This window comes from Dasypus novemcinctus, chromosome 12 (assembly GCF_030445035.2).
Source record: "Dasypus novemcinctus isolate mDasNov1 chromosome 12, mDasNov1.1.hap2, whole genome shotgun sequence".
NCBI lineage: Eukaryota > Metazoa > Chordata > Mammalia > Cingulata > Dasypodidae > Dasypus > Dasypus novemcinctus.
Genome location: NC_080684.1, coordinates 107350968 through 107367698, shown reverse-complemented (window position 1 = coordinate 107367698; position 16731 = coordinate 107350968). Strand labels below are relative to the sequence as shown.

The window sequence follows — 16731 nt, the reverse complement described above, 5'->3', positions numbered from 1 at the left end:
GGCATGTGGGGGAGCCTGCTGCAGCTGTTTCACCTCGGGGCAGTGGGGTGGGATGCACTGTTGGGGCTGAGAGCAGGAGCTGCCGCCAGGGCCTTGCTTTCTTCAAACCAAACATTTCACCTCACAGCATGACTAAAACTCACAGGTAATTTTAAAAAATAGTTTATTTTTTAAAACCGTTAAGGCAGAACTGTACCCTGAAATTTACTCTTTACATTCATCAGTCTTACAGTAGGGCATTCCAAACACAGAAGTTCCCATACATCCAGGAGGAATCAATACAGAAAATCAGCTCCATCTCCTACGGCAAAAGGAATCAGACCCACAATTTTTTTTTAAAATTAAAGTTACACTATTTCAGAGCCATCGTCTCAAGCCTGGAGCCCGTCAGCCGGTTCCTGACACTGGCACCCCGTCTCCCGCGGCGCTGATCCCAGCAGGGGCGCAGCCCGGAGCCTGGCGGCAGTGTAGCGACTCTGGGCCTGCCCCTGCTTAGTAGCAAAAAACAAAGGGTCTGGAAGCCCCTAAATACTTAGTCTCTGAAGGCACCGAGAACTGTAAAAATAAATGCGTCCGGAACCTGAGCTCAGGCCTCGCCTTGGAAACCGGTACCATCCCCACGAGGGTCCCATCGAATCCTTGTCCCTCGGGGTGTAGGGGCAGTGTGGATTCCGGGGGCCTTGAGCATGCACATCCGGAAGAACTATTGCCAAGAGAGTCAAAGCCATGGACTTTGCTGAAGCCCGGCTGGAGCCGGGCGAGCTCCGGGACCGGGTCCCCCTGGGACCCACCTGGCGTGAATGATTTTCCTCAGTATTTCAGATTGCTCGAGTTCTTTGGTAACAACCCATAGGTCGTAATTCCCTGAAGAGCTGACAGCTGTTGACTAAACTGCACTAGTCGACCGTCTTGAGCAAAACACTCCTGGTGCAATCTTGATAGCATCTCTACTCAAAACTTTGTATAAAAATACAATCGCACTTCTTGCATAGGAAATACGGCAAAGGGAGCACATTTACACAGGAAAAATAAATCCTACGTGGCTCAGGAGAAATGAGAAGTTTTGATGTGCATGTGAATGTGTGCGTATGTTTGTGCAATTTTATTTCCACGTCCTTTGTGTTTCTGATAGGTCCAGGAGCCAGGCTTTTAAAAATACCATCAATTAACACTGATTTCAGAAGCATCCCATTGTTTGTTACTAGATGCATGATTGTAAGGTAAAATCACAATATATATTACATAACTCTATTAGAATTCTTTTTACCATACAGTGTAGAAAAAAATAGTGATACTCAACCTGAATACTGCAATCTTACCATAAAGGGTTTTTAGTGGTAGTCATCCTTTTTGAGGTAAAATTTTTTTTAGGCTTGAGAAAGGAACAGACCTGTCTGTGCTTTTAAAAAGAGAAGACAAGTTTTCAAAATGTGAATAATTTGCCCTTGGAAAGGCCTGACTCACCTCTCCAGGGCCTGAAATCTGACGCTCTCCGCCTTGAGGGGACAGAGCTGAGTTCTGGTGCCCAGGGCAACCTGCCTAGGCCTGGAGACTCGGGGTGGGGGTGCCCCTGCACCCCTTTTCTCCTTGCTCTCTTCTCCTGGGAGGCAAGGCTGACGCTTGGGGGCTTCTCTGCAGACTTCGTGCTAACAAGTTACAAACGCCCGGAGGGAGAAGCGCAAGCAGGTGGCATACAGAGGGCTTCTCCGGAGAAAAGCATGGACTTTTTCACATTTGACCCAAACTAGCAAACTTTTTTTTTTTTTAATAAAAAGTCCTAGGCTTTAATTTGCTGTTTATGATATAAAAACCAATGTTTCTTATCTTTTACAAATAATAAATTTAACAGCTCTGGAGGCACCAAAGTTCTTGATGTTTTGTCAGTTGCTTCAACCAAGACGTGGCTGTGAAGGTGGGCGGGGTTCGGGTCTGTTCTGTTTGGGGGGACCCCACGGGGGCACGCGGGTGTCTATTTCTGCTGAACCACACTATCCAGCGCCTCACCCTGGCCGAAGGGGCTCTTGGGGGGGGGAGTAAGTGGTTAGAGCTCTCGCATCGCTGAGTCTGGGAAGCAACAGGCCAGTCAGCCCATTCCCGACCTGGGGCGTGGTGGAGGCTTCAGAGGGAAAGGGGCCGTGTGGGAAACAGCTGTGTGGCAGCCTGGCTTTCTGTTCTCTTCACCTGGGCCACGAGCTTAGCTTTTTATTTTTCAACGGAGGTCCTGGGGATTGAACCCGGGACCTTGTACACGGGAAGCAGGTGCTCAGCCCCTGAGCTACATCTGCTCCCCTAGCTTTATCTTTTTTTGACAAGCCTACAGCCCACTCCACTGAAAGTTTAAGAACCTGCTGTGTTCCAAAAAGATAGCATAATGGAACGCTCCTTGTCATGATTCAAACTAGAGTATGGAGGCTCATTTTCTTTCTTTTTAACGGGACTTCCCGCCCGCATTGTAGTTTGTACTGTAGTCTGCGGAGAAACAGCACACACCGCCTGTGTTCTGTGACAGATCCTAGGCAGCCATTTTCTTGGCTTCCACTACGATGGTGCCTAAAAGTACCCAGGAAAGACCCGAACCCGCAGAGCCGCTACTGGGTCTTTCCAGGCAGGACCTCTCAGGAGGGCGCAGCCTGGGCGCGGCCTGTGCAGCGGGGAGGGGGAGAGCCGGGACTGCCGGGTGGCTGGGCACGGCTGCCCGCTGCTCCCGGCAGATGAACGTCACAACCCCTGCTTTGCCCCTCGGCACGAAGGACAGCCGGGCTGTCCCCAGGCCTGTCGGCAGCGGGCGGTCGTGGACATTCATTTCCCGGCCTTCGCTCTTGTCAGACACGCAGAGCAGCCGTGGCTGAAAACTTGATCCTGAGATTTGGGGGGCCGGAAGCATCTGTTCCAGTGGAGCCTGGGAATTCCCTCGGGCGGAGAGCCATGAGAAGCCGGGCAGGCCACTGAGGATGAGAAGACCCCATAAAGTCGGGTTTGAACGCCGGGTGCCTCTGGGACGCCTGTCACCCTCAGCCAGCCCTCGGTTGGAGGTGCCCGTCTTGAGTGATTTCTCTGGATTTCCTCGCCTCTCCGGAAGCTCCGCCGCTGTGCTGGACTTAGAGCCTTTTCGAAAGTAACCCACCAAGGTGGCCCGTGCCAGGCGGGCCGAGGCGACCACAGTGGCTCCCCCCGCCGCCCCCAGCAGGGCAGTGCTGGAAAGGAGCTGGGCCCCAGAAGGCAGGGTGGCCGTGGGGGAGCGAGGGACGAGGGGCCCGCCGCGGCCCATCCGGCAGGGCTGCGTGCTTCCACGGGGCGGGGGGGTGGAGGTGGCGTCCGGCGAGCCGGCCCAGGGGCTGGCTCGGGGTGGTCTCCCTCGGGGGGTCTGCCTCATGGGCTGAGAGCCAGTCAGAAGTGGAAGCGCGCGACTCTGTTGAAACGGTGACCCCACATTTAAGCAGGAATTCAAAGCGACTCCTCAGGCGTGTGTCCAGCTGGTGGCCCTGGCCGGCGGTGGCGGAGGTGTGGAGTGGAGCCCGAGCGCGGCCTGTGCTCCAGGGCAGAAGCCCGGGGGCTCGGGAGAAGCCCCGGCTTGGGAAGCTCGGCTGCGAGGCTGCGCTTCTGCTGTTCTATGAGCGCACGCGTCCGAGGCCAGCAGGCGCGCAGGACGGAGGCGGGGGGGGGGGGCGGTGGGGACAGCAGGCGGCCCTGGCTGCCTCTCTCACCCAGACGTGCTCGAGTTCATGGTCACCAAATGGGGCAGCCACATGTGCACAGGTGCATCTTTCAGGCTACCTGTGAAAAACCCAAGTTCCTTTCAAAATCCCTGTGCCCACCAACTCCCAGTGGCCACCAAAGGCAGGTGTGTGTGTCGTCCCCCACCTGCTCCCGAATGGTCTGACGATAAACGCCTCAAAAAGGCCCTGGCGCTGTGGGCACCTCTGTTTCACCAGTGCCTGTTGCCATGGCGACTGAGGTAGCTGGTCTCCTGTACTTCTGGGCAGAAAGTAGTTGCTAAGCTAACAGCTTACTTGTCACATACCAGATGTGTGGCTTCCGCTTCTATGGGAACAACCTTCACGGGCTGTGCTGTCCCGGGAACCTACTCACAGGACCTACAGGGCGGTTTCTTTCCCTTAGGGTGGTTTTTAAAATTTAATTAAATGGCTTGGTGTAGGAAGCACATGAGTCCGAGCCAAAAGGTACATTCTGTGATCCTCAAAAAGAATCCCTTTAAAACAGGGACAGCGCTCCTGGGCATCCTCGAATGCGCTGGGTGCCCAGTCTAGGCACGCTACTTCATGTTCGTTATACATGTAGACACATATATGTTCTTTAGGAAAGTGCTTGAAGTTGAGCTCCATGGCGAGCTGTAGAAAGGTCAAGAGCAAGGAGGAAAGAAGTGGGCGGGCCACCGTGTTCCACGATGTTGAAACTCGGCCACTGAATCCACCTCGCCGCCGAGCCGCCGGGGAGCATCTTGGCTTCTGAAGCTACTCCGCTTCTTAGGACCCGCAGCGCCAGGCTTCCGGCTGAGCCGTGGGTGCTGAGCTCTGGTGTGCCGTGCCCACCAGCAGAAAGAGGAAGGGGCTGCCGAGGGTCCTGGAGGAGGGGGCCATATCCTCCCTGATCCCAGGGAGGGGCTGGCACCACTGAAGGCCCCTTCCTCGTGGTCCCCACACGAGACGAAGGCCGGCTGGGGGGTTCGTGGTCTCGAGGTACTTGGCACTTTTGACGACTAAAAGCTGAGAAGACGGAGAGCCAGGTTTCAGCAATGCCTCGTAGGAGGAGGGATCCAGGAGGTGAGAGGGGCTGAGGGGGTCTCAGCCCGCCTGCTTGGAAACGTCCTGACCCGCTGCCTCTCTGTTCTTTGTGCCAACGTCCGCTGGAGCTTGGCGAGCAGTAAGTGCTCTGTTAGGAAGTCCCCAGGATTCCGAGCTAGTGAATCATCAGCCGATACTTGGTCCTCGACGCTCCAAATGAGGGTGGCCTGAAGTATCCTGTAATCCAGCATCGAGTGGCAGTTAGTGGCCATGAGGTGACAAAGAAATGGGAACACGGGATTTCACATGACTTTCATATATGAGTGAAAATGTCACTGGAGGAGGTCACCTGCGGTCACCTTTCTGGCCTCACCAGGGCCACCGCTGGTGGTCTTAGACCCTCAGAACCCAGCGCTGGCGAGTGCTGCTGGGCTTCCGGGGAGATGGTGCAAAGCCGCCACCTCGGGCCGGCTCCTCTGCCACTGCCAAAAGCGTCCAGCGAGGAGCTCCTCTAGATGGGCTCCATGAAAAGTGAAACAGACGGATGACATTTCTGAAAACCTGGGTCTCAAGGCTGGCTTTCCCAGGCCGTGTTTATTTGAATGACACCCGTCCAGGGACGTCAGCGAGAGAGGCTGCCACCGTCAGTGCAGGGATCGTGGACTTGGTGTGAGAACCCAGCTCTGACCTTGCCACCGTGGGCAGATGAAGCCCGGGTGTCCTCGGAACAGAGGGTTCTCATCTAGAACATTTAAATAGACAGGCATGTGACTCGAGGGCTCGCTCCGTTCCCAGCTGGGATGACCTCTGATCAGTGTCCCCGGTGGGAACACTCTGCTGTGTTCCAGTTCCTAACGAAGGGGGTGCAGAGTGCTTACTTCCAGCTGGCCACAGGGTCTCTGACCAGATAGATCTTCAAAAAAAAAAACACCAAAAAACCTCACTAAAGGTGTCATTTTTAAAAGGGATGTCCTGGTCGTAAATTTTCACTCTTTCCCTAATTGAAGTCTCACAGTCTTCCTGTGCTTCTCAGGGTCACATTCAGTGATACTGTCCTGGGAACTTTAACGGTGGAGATCCTAATCAGTCTTCAGCAAATAACAATGACCTGAAAAGAGCCAAGTTTTCTACAGAGCAGAGGCCTCAGGGGCAGCGGCTCAGGCCAGTGCTGGCTCCGGGGGTGCTGTGGAAGGCTCTCCAGAGGTACAGCTTATCTACTGCAGTGGATGGAAAGAGGCTTTCCAGAACCAGAGGTTCTAGACAAAAAACCACAATCAACGTTGCTTTCCCAGCTGGAATGAGGTTTAGAAGTCGACCTCTAAGGCTAAAACTAACACTTCAGTTGTTGGCAAAGCGACCATAAGCCTAGTGGGAAAAGGACCCTTAACTATCTGAACCTTAGTAAAAGAATCAGGCCGCTGTGAAGTCTGAGGCTACCCGAGCCGCCATATGAGGCACGTCTGGCCACCCCTCCCTGCACTAGGAAGTCCTACGTGCTTCATCTTCCACACCAGTGAGCATCTCCTACCTCCCAGGGGTTAAAAAAAAAAAAAAAAAGAAGCTTCATATTTGAAAAAAGCAGGACAGGACCAGACAAAGAAGCTGCCTTGATACACGGGGCTCAAAGGAACATTTAAAAACAACCAGTTCAACAACGTCCCCCTAAATACGACTGTACCCACAAACAGCCTGGTTCAGCGGGTTCGGACTTGGAAGGAAAAAGAAGTGAGAGGAAGAGGAAACTAACACATCTTCAAGAGTTTTTCTTGTTCTGATGACCACGGATGCTAGCTTAAAAATATGTCCATCACGTCCAGAGAGTGCTCGACACAGTCTCCTGGGGTCTTTAAAAATCTGGAAGTAGGCTTGTTCACATGTTAGTTACAACCACAGAAAGAGGGACCTGAAAAGAAAACAACTGCTGCATTTTGATATCTTATCAAATATTTTTTAAAATTCTAAGACTTATGATTAAAAAGCAGGGTGCTGTCTTTCTTAAAAATGCAGAAAAAGAATGGATGTCTTCCAAATAAATATTTTGTTGCTTTATAAATACCTAACCTTTGGATACATCTAGATTTTTAGGATTATAAAAGGCATTAAAAAGTGCTGATTAGTTTTCAAAATATAAAGGAGCACAACAGTCACAGGGTGGTAGAGAGAGAAGAGATACCACTTATTTTGAGGTTACTGATGGAGTAAACGCTAAATTACTAAGGCAGTATAAGAAATTGGCATTGATTCACGTCATGGGAGTTAAATCAGATGTTGACCGTCATCTTAATTTCCCACGCCCTGCCCGTGAGCTGCTCATCACCAGCATCTGAACACCCCGTACGCTCTCTGAAGTACTGGTTAAAACAAGGAAGAGCTGTGGCCTCGTACTCCGGTTACCTAGAGCCTCTCCTTCCTTCTCCAGCGTTGAAACGGTGGAAGTCTGTGCAAAGTCGTGGTGCTCGCATTTCTCCTTTGTAGTGCTGTCGGCTGTAAGTGTCCTTGAAGAGGTCCCGACTTTTCTTGTTTATTTAAAGGCCGTCAGTACATATCCCTGTAGATCTCCTGCAACAGCGGGTGCAGCGCCGCATCTGACTCTGTCTTCTTGATGACCTGGACGAGGTGTGCGTGCTCCGTGACCAGCTGCCGCAGGTCCGCCATTTTCTGAAGGAGCTTGGGGAAGAGGAAGGCGTCGTCTGGGTGGTTGCTCTGCAGGTGGAGTCTGAGCACGTGCACGATGCTCTCCTGCATTGTTTCAATGTGTCCTATGTTCAAGAGGCCGGGCCGATCTATTCTCAAAGGAAAGAAAGAGAAGTGCGTAAGCGTGACCCTACGCCAGCCGCAGAGGCCGCCGGCGTCCCCCACACTGCAGTTTCCCACACCTCCCTTCCAGGATGCGTGGCTGCCCTCAGGTACCATCACCTGGTCTAGAAGGTAGAAAGGGACTTTTCTAAGACCAGCGGGCCTCACTAAGGGGCAGGCAGGAGTAGCACCCATTCCTGCCTCTTTGGACCCGAGGCCTCCGTCCAACTGGCTGACGCCCTGACGATACTGACCCATCATCTGAATTTGCCCAATGGCCACCTGCCAGGGGAAAAAAACCCAAAATATTCGAGTCACTATACATTCTGATGATGATTACAACCGGTTTTGCTTAGTATGGGAAATGAAGTTCTTATTCCTGAGTCAAAATTAGGTATTTGGCTTCAAGCTTTTCCCCGGCACCGAGGAGCGTGATTATCCGTCGACTTAGGTTTCATGGCGTAAAGCACGACTACGAGGGCTTTCCTACAGGAGTCAGCTGAACAGGAAGGAGAGGGAGAGTGAACGGGAGGATGGTACTGGTGGGAGAGCCACGGGGCCCCTGGAGGGCACAGGGCAGGCAGGAGGGGCGACGCCACCCTGGGACCCCAGGGCTCCCCGTGGGAACTCAGCCAAGGGCACCAGACTTTCCAGGACAGTCGAAGACCACCCGTCCCGACCCTCGGTCCAGAAACTTCTGCCTCAGTCCACATTCAACAGGCAGTGTCCACTCCAGAACCCTCTTCATTCCTATGATTTTCCAAAGTGTCTGCTAATAACATAGATTAAAAAAAAAAAATGTTGTCGCTTGTTGGTTGTAAAAGATATGTAATTATTAAGTTTTTAAACAAGGAAGTATAAAAAAATGAAAAGCGAGCCCCTCCTCATAATTTTAGCCCCACCATCACAGGCTTAATGTCTATCTCGCCAGGCATTTTTCTCGAGATCTAGGATTTAGGTATAATTATCATTTCTTTTGCAAAAATGGATGCTATGATCTAGAAACAGTTCTGCAGTTGCTTTTGTACAACACCACATCTTAGGTGTACAAAGGGATAAGGGGGATTTGTAGCTCAGACCAGAGCCCAGCTGACATCAGACCTCTCAGCCCAGCTGAGAGGGACGGACATCACAGGGCTGCGCTGATGGGGCCGAGCAGGTGGCCCGCCTCGATGCACGCGCGTGTGAATCTCGGAGGGCTGGGGCGGCGTGCAGCGGTGTGGCCACGCTGAGAAGCCTCCGCCGGGGCTGGCCAAGGTCAGCTAAGTTTACAGTAGAGGGGTGGCCTTCCTAGACCTGGGGCAGCGCTATTTAAAGAAACATAACCCAGAGCCAAAAATCTGGGGCTGCAGAGCCAACTTCTCTGCAGAGGCCCAGTTTGCCTTTGCTGGATCCTGTTCCTCTGGCAAAGCAAACCCTGCACTGAGTGCCAGTTTGCTATCGATATCCTTCATTATGAAATATCACAAATCCATCAACAGCGACGTAACTAGAATAACATTAGAACGGTACTTAATAGAACACGCTGCCATGTGGGTCGGATCCTTGAATTCTAGCCAGTAGGCACCCAGGGGCTCAGCCCCCTTCCCGTCCTACCTGCACTCACTCTACTGCAGCCAGCTCAAGCTGATCTGGATGTGCCTTGTAAAAGTCTTCAAGACTGGAGCTTGAGGGATCAGGGCTCAGCAGAGTAAATAGAGAACTCACCCCCACAGCAAATGATAGCAGCCACAAACAGGGAAATGTCACTGTCGTCCAGTTCCAGGGCATTGAACTTCATCGCGAAGTCGAACTTAGGTTCCATGATATCGCAGAACGGTTTCCGCAGGCTCTTGAGGAACTCACGAGTTATGAAGCCATTTCCGTATGCCACCAGCATCCCGTCTTTGTTCATCACTGAGGACAGCATTGCAAATATGGCCTCGTAGACTCCGTATTTGAGCAAAGTCACCTGATCGTTCAAGTCTAAGTTTGCGAAGCCCGGGATGGACTTGGCGAATTCTGTGAGCTCTGTGACGGCCTCGACCGACGTGCACTGGCAGCAGTGGAAAATGCGGACTTCAGCCTCCTTGTTTTGTATGCCATTGGCTACCATCTTGGCCACCAAGGTCTTTTCCGCCATGCACAAGGTCTCCATATCATGGATGACAAAAGGCTATGAAGAAAGACACTGAAATAAGGCAGACGATTTGTGGCAAGCTACACTGCGGTCAAATGACCAAGCTTGGTGCTGTGGGGAACTCAGTGTATGTAGAAAACACACTCCTTGTCCTTAAATTAGCTGGGCCTTATAAGACACTAGACAGAACTATAATATCATCATTGCCTGATACTGGGGAAGGACTGAACGACCAAGAAACTGAAGGATAGGTTGTGGCAATAACGCTAATAAGAGAACATTCCCAAGCCCCTTTAATGCTTTATAATAGCCTCTGAACTCCCCAATACTACTGCAGGTGGCTTAGTGACAATAATTCTTAATTTTCTCATTTTAGGAACGTTAGAGGTTACCATTACTGTTAATACTGACTTAAATGAACAAATCTGGCAGGTATGTAACTCAGGAAGTTGGCATTTGGGAAGAAATGAGTAAAGAAGCACTGCTCATCACTTGCTTTTCTGGGATAAACTAGAAAAGCCTCCAAAGACCCTCCATTCTCTACACATAAGAAACTTCCTATCCATCTTTCAGGCTCTGGCACAAGTGCCAACTCCTATGGCCAGCTCCCTACACGTTCCGGTACCATTTGCATTGAAAGCCACTGGTCCTGCCATCTTACAAAGATCTATTGGTGGAAAAAAGAGATGGCTGGACATACTATTTGAAGCCAAAATTCCCAGAAGGGGTACAAAGACCACCACAGTCAAAATGGGCTCCACATCTACCTGTGTGTAGAACAGAAGACACTACAGCACACAAAGGATCTCTTTGATTCATAACCTGTTCTGCTGCATGTAGACACACAGACTGACAACGGAACCAGGCAAGGCACTGTTTTCCATCCCTACCAGAGTAATAAGCATTGCAATGACTTGAGGAATCACCCTGCCAGTGGGAAACACACCTGCCCGACAAAGCACCTGCACCTGTGACATGAAGTAGTCTCTGTTTCTGGGCTCTCAAGAGATCGAGAGAAATCACAGTGTAGAACCATTCTCGGGGCACCTTTGGGGACGTAGTTGGTACAGAGTCAAGGTGGATGTGTTGACATCAGGGTTGGTAACAATCAGATAGATTATCTTTTAAATGATTCAACAGAATAAGAATTTATTATCTAGTGTTGGACAAAAAAATTTAATTCTGCCTCTAAGGAAAGAGGGTATTTAAAAAATGATCACTGAATTAGAGAATACATTCTACATAAGAAATTCAAAGCCAAACTTCTAAACATCTCAAGTCAAGTTAAGGAAGACTGAAACTGTGTGTCCCCACAGACCTTCACCACAGGCCACAGTACCAATGTTTTGGAAAAGTTTGGGCATCGTTCTGCCTGAAAGTAAAAGAAAGGGCCACAGGAAACAGAATCAAACCCAACAGATACCAGCACTTGGCTGAGTAGCTGTTAGTGTACTTGATCCTCCCACAGATAATTATTATAAATCCTGGACAAAATTTTCAAAATCATTGATCGGAAGGCACTGGAGAGAGTGAACACAGGCAGGCAGAATCTGGAGGGAGTCAACCCTCGGAAGAAGGAATGGCGCGTGGTGACTGTCCCATCTTTTCAGCTTTTAGCCGGAGGGCAGGCTGCATTACAGCAGCCCAATCTCCAGCGGAAACCTGCAGGCTTTCTGACTTGAAGAACCAGAGGACGGAGCATGGAACAATCACAGTCACTGGGATCTGTTGAGGGAGGAAGGGGGGGCAGGACTCTGGAAAGGAGTGAGCCAAGAGAAGGGAACCCCAACTTCTATGTGTAAACTGCCCAAAAATCAACTCCTAAACCACGAAAGCACTCGGCAGATTCAAAGCAGCACAGCTTACGAATGCTGAACTGAACTAGAATTTGAGCTACCACCCACCACAGGGGAGATGGAGTTTGCAGTTTGAGTCAAACCAAATTAATTACCTGCTAAAACAAAACAAAACAAAACAAAAAACCAACACTCTTCAGAGGAACATAACAGAATCCAGCCTCCACCACAGAACATCCATAATGTCCAGGATACAATTCAAAAGTAGTCTCCACAAATGAAGAACCAGAGAAATGTGACCTTTTTCATGAGAAAAGGCAACAGAGAGCAACACGGAGATGACCCAGATGTTGGAAAGAGCAGACAAGGATCCCAAGCAGGGTAAAGATGATAAAAAATCACACCTAAGCACATCTTGGTCAAACTGCTGAAAATCAAAGAGAAAGAGAAAGCCTTGAAAGCAGTCAAAGAGAAAGACAACATTGCATACAGGGGAAAATGATTCAAATGATTTCTCTCCAAAAACTATGTTAGAAGATAGTGGAGTAACATCTTTAAACTATAAAAATGTGTCAACATGGAATTCTATATCTAGTGAAAACATCCTTCAAGAATGAAGGTGAAATGAAGATATTTTCAGATAAAAAGAATTCATTACTTGCAAACCTGCACTATAAGAAATGCTAAAAGAAGAACTTCAGACTGAAGGAAACAGGTAATAGATTAAAACATTCATATTTTTCAGGAAGAAATGAAAAGCATTGAAAATGTAAATACCCTTTCTGGTACCTAAAAACCAAAAAAGCAGTGTGCCCTGATACCTCCCCTCCAACCACCCAAATATCAAACCTCAGCAAAAACTTCAGCCTTATAAGACTCAAAAATAATTCCCATTGTCACCTCCCAACAAACCCACACTATCCAAAGCAAGAAACAAATGAATCCAATTCATTATTTTAACATCAGACTAGATAAACCTAAATTTCAAAAACCAACTAGTTTTTTTATTCATTAGGTCAAAATTTTCATTCACAAACAGTTTTATAAAACACTACAGAAAAAACTTTCGCCAAACTGATTACCAGCAAAAATTACCTTCAACCTTCAAGTACAGGAGATGACCATAAGTGGTGGCTACAAATCTTCTAGAACTAAGTGTTAATATTTATGGAAATGGACCTCAATTTATGATATTTATGGAAATAGAGGACTCAAAGGCCACACTCCTATCTTAAACATATTAGTAATGAAACTAACAATTCATAAGTCTCTTTTTAATAAGGGCATTTTCTCAAATTAGCTCATTATACAAAATTTTATGTGATGGGTGGTGATACCTGGAAGGAAATCCTGAATGCACATACACAGCAATTCACATCTCTGGCTGAGCCCTGAGACGCTACAGGAGAATCTGCAGGAGGCTGTAAATCCAGTAAGAGAGAACCATATGGGGGGGGAGTTGTTTTATCACTAAGTTACACATTGAATGGAAGTACTATACATCCTAAAATAATACATGGAGAGCATCATTTTTTTTGTTATTTGCTTCTTTTAAAGGGAGATTTGAAAGATTTCAATTTATTGGCCAAATATATCTTATACATTTGAGTGTTGTTTAATAGACACACAAATAAACTCAAATTTCCTCCCTAAAAAGTTAAATAAAACAAAGAGACAGGAATCCTAATTGTCTTTTTATTCAGTGAACCTGAGTATAAAATCCCAAGCTATAGCTGGAAAGTATCACGCTTGTAAAACAGAGGCTAACACAGAATGATGAGGTCACCGTGCTCTGTGGTCTAGACACGAAGGTTCAGTAGTCTCAGGCTGGAAAAAAGAACGTCCTTGCAGACGCGGCACTGGCCAGGGCAATGTGACTCCCGGCAATGCTACTGAACTCTCATTTCACACCTACACGTTGACTGTAACTGAATGCTGTTTCCTTTAGACTTAATTTTAACCGCAGTTCTTTTTGTAGTTCTTTGGAAGCATCTCCAATATACTAAAGCTTAGAAAAATTTATGGCTTTCTTCATGGTATTTCCAGCTTTATGACTGAGAGAACTATAGTAGAGTGATTAGAATACTCTGGAGTCAGGCTGCCTCTGCTCAAATCTTGGCTCTACCACTTTCTTGGACATTTCTTAACTTCACTGTTTGCCTTAGTTCCCTCTGTCATAAATTAATCAATAGACCTCTCAAAGGACTGTGCAAATATTTAATAAGTCAATATGTGTAAAAACTTAGAACAGTGTCTGGCAGTCCGTAAGCATTCAAATGCTGGTTATTATTAACATCATTGAGATAATTTCCAGAAGCAACTTCTCTTCCAACTTTCTCCTACTGGAAGACTTTATAATTGCACAGCTTTTAAATTTCTGTACTCCGATGGGCTAAGCTCAAACTCAATAATCCTTTTGTAACCTTCTGAAACAACAGAGAAAATGCTAAAATGCATCTGGATTATCCTGGATCTACCTGTTATCCCTTTCATAACTGGTAAAATGGAAAGGAAAAAGAGATTATTTTAAATTTCAGGAATTTAATAGAGTCAGCTCAAAAGTTCGGATTAAAAGGGACATAATTCTCGGCAATGCTGCACCAAACAACAGAATCTTGTTAAGAGGGGGAGATTATTTTACTATTCTGCCAGCTTGATTTTAAACATATTGCTTCACCACAAGGTGAGGCTCAGACTTAAGGAACTGACATTTATGAGACAGACTAGAGTGATATTTTTAAAGTATAGATGGCAATATTCCTGCAATTCCAGAAAATATACTATTAGCCCACCACATTACCTTAATTCAAATCATTGCTTTTTTTCTAAATTATATTTAGCAGAAATGAAGGTGTTAAATAAACAACCCAAAAAAGAGTCTGGGGTCAAAACAGATTGTAAACAGAGTTGTTTAGATTTCGTTTACATGAGGACCTCCCAGAGCCTCTAACATAACAGATGTGTACTGAGAATCTTCAGGACTGGAGATACAGCCTAAGCAATGGTTCCCGAAGTGTCTGATTGCAGCAGGCTGAATCGTTCTGGAAGGACCTCTTCTAGGACCCATGCAGGACCAGAGATGTAGTTTTTGAGGCTCAGCGCAAAATGAACGTGTTAGGTCCGCTGTTCAAAAATTAAGAAGGCGTTTGAGATGGTAACAACAAAGCACTGAAGTCCCAGTGGGAGCCCTTCTGGGCGCGAGACGCTGGGAGACCCCGAGGCCAGCCCCCATGGAGCTGGCCCTGGACCAGGCTTAGGTGAAATATCCTCTTACACACGGGGATTGAAGTGCTGACAAATAGTGCATTTCATTTTTAAAAAAATGAGCGCTTTGGATTTTTAAAAGCAAGCTTTATTGAATGGGCAAAACTGAAAGTCATTCGAATTCAAAACAGGTTCAAACAGTAAGAAATTGATGTTTATTAAAGCTAAATAGAACGCTATAGTAAAAGATACTTGAAAGTTTTCCCAAACTTTACTAATATCCTATTTTAAAATTCCATACATCTTTTATTTAATGTTTGAACGTGCCTTTCATACTCGTGCTTGGATATGAATATACCCAAGAGTAGGGGAGTTCGTTTCAAATAAATTAAATGAAGCACGTTGTAAGATTTTAAACAGCGTGAGGCAGAAAATACGCCGTTTTCCCTGACATCACACCATGCCCACCCGAGGAAGCCCCCTCACTGGCATGCTCATACTTGACTCTGCTCCATGTGTTAATGACATTGCTTCCAAGAATTAGTCCCCAAATCACACTTCAACAGCATTTAAATGAAAAGTTAGGCAGCTGTCACCTCTTAAAAAAATCTCCTTGTGGAGTATTGGTGGAACTGTTGAATGAAATGATTTACTAAGCTTTTGGTTATGTTTTACTACACATTTCTAGAGACGGTGTAAAATATGAGGTGTGTCCTTCCCTCTGAAGACCACTCCAGTGGTACGTGGAATACTTGACCAAAACGCAGCAGGCGAACCCCAAGACTCGCAAGGCAGTTCCACCTAAAGAAGCAAGGCCAGCCCAAGACAGTGCCAGGCGGCCACCCTCATTCCCGAGACCCTAAGATGTGGAGAAGCACTTGGAATTCCTCCTTCAAAACTGGGGTGAGACCTGTTCTCAGCCACATGCCACCGATTAGTCACCTTGCCTGCAGGGTCAACTCGTGTCCTCCAAAAAGACGCTTGGGTCCCGCGAAGGGGACCTTATTTGGAAGGAGCGTCTTTGAAGACGGGCTTAGTTAAAAGGAGGCCTGACTGGATTTGGGTGGGAGACGGGGAGAAGGCCGCGGAAGACAGAAGAGGCGGAGCGAGTCGCCCACCAGCTAAGCACCAAGGACTGGCGGCAAGCACCAGGAGCCGGCTGCGCAAGGAGGGACCCCTGGACGGGCTTGGGGGCACGGCCCCGCTGACGCCCTGAGTTCAGAGCCTGCAGAACTGTGACCCATTTCTGTTGTTTCAAGCCCCAAGAAACGAGGACATTGCTGTTTGGTTGTTTTTTAACCAGATGCTTTACTCTGTTTAATCCCATTTTAGATACCAGGCTGACTACAAATAACTCACGGTTTTGTCTAAACTTCAGTCATCTTCTCAGAGGTAAAAATTTTCCATATCTGAAGATGTTCAAAGGCTGGTGCTAATATCTGACAATTCTGAGCAATAAGGGACTCTGAAAAAACATGATGCCCACAAATGGATAAATTCTGATATGTTTGTGGGATTTTTAAAAGAAGTAGCAATGCTACATTTACTGTCACTTTATACCTTGAATGTCTGGAGTCTAAATATTCAGGGCCAAAGAATTTTCTGCTCCTTCTCTTAACGGAACATGCTGACCTACTTTTCAGACATGCTGCTAGCACTGGAAACCAAAAGCAGCGAAGCCTGGGTGAGCGTCACTGTGTGTGCATGAGGCGAGAGTGCGTGAGTGCATGTATGAGAGTGTGTGCGCGTGAGGGCTGTGGGTTTACACGAGGGGTGAATGTGTGCATGTGTGCATGAGTGTGTCAGCATACCTGTGTGTATGCATGTGTGTGTGTGTGAGGGGTGTGGGTTTACACGAGGGGTGAGTCCATGTGCACGTGTGCGTGAGCGTGTCTGCGGACCCATGTGTGTGCGTGTGCGTGTGAGGGCTGTGGGTTTACACGAGGGGTGAGTCCACATGAACGTGTGCATGAGCGTGCCAGCGTGCCCGTGTGTGCGTGTATGTGAGGGGTGTGGGTTTACATGAAGGGTGAGTCCATGTGAACATGTGCGTGAGCGTGCCAGCGTGCCCGTG

At 48.0% G+C, this 16731-nt stretch overlaps 1 protein-coding gene across 6 annotated transcripts in view; it reads right to left on the bottom strand.

Moving 5' to 3' along the window:
* Nucleotides 1-146: 146 nt before the first annotated feature.
* PPARA (peroxisome proliferator activated receptor alpha) overlaps nt 147-16731 on the bottom strand; it is a 71634-nt gene continuing 55049 nt past the window's right edge. For all 6 annotated transcript variants that reach the window (XM_058308936.2, XM_058308935.2, XM_058308937.2 and 3 more), the window contains 2 exons: nt 9246-9693; nt 147-7525 (listed from right to left, as the gene is read on the bottom strand). In XM_058308936.2, coding sequence (XP_058164919.1) covers nt 7278-7525; nt 9246-9693 — 696 coding nt within the window. In that variant the 3' untranslated portion in view covers nt 147-7277. The remainder of the gene's footprint in view (nt 7526-9245; nt 9694-16731) is intronic.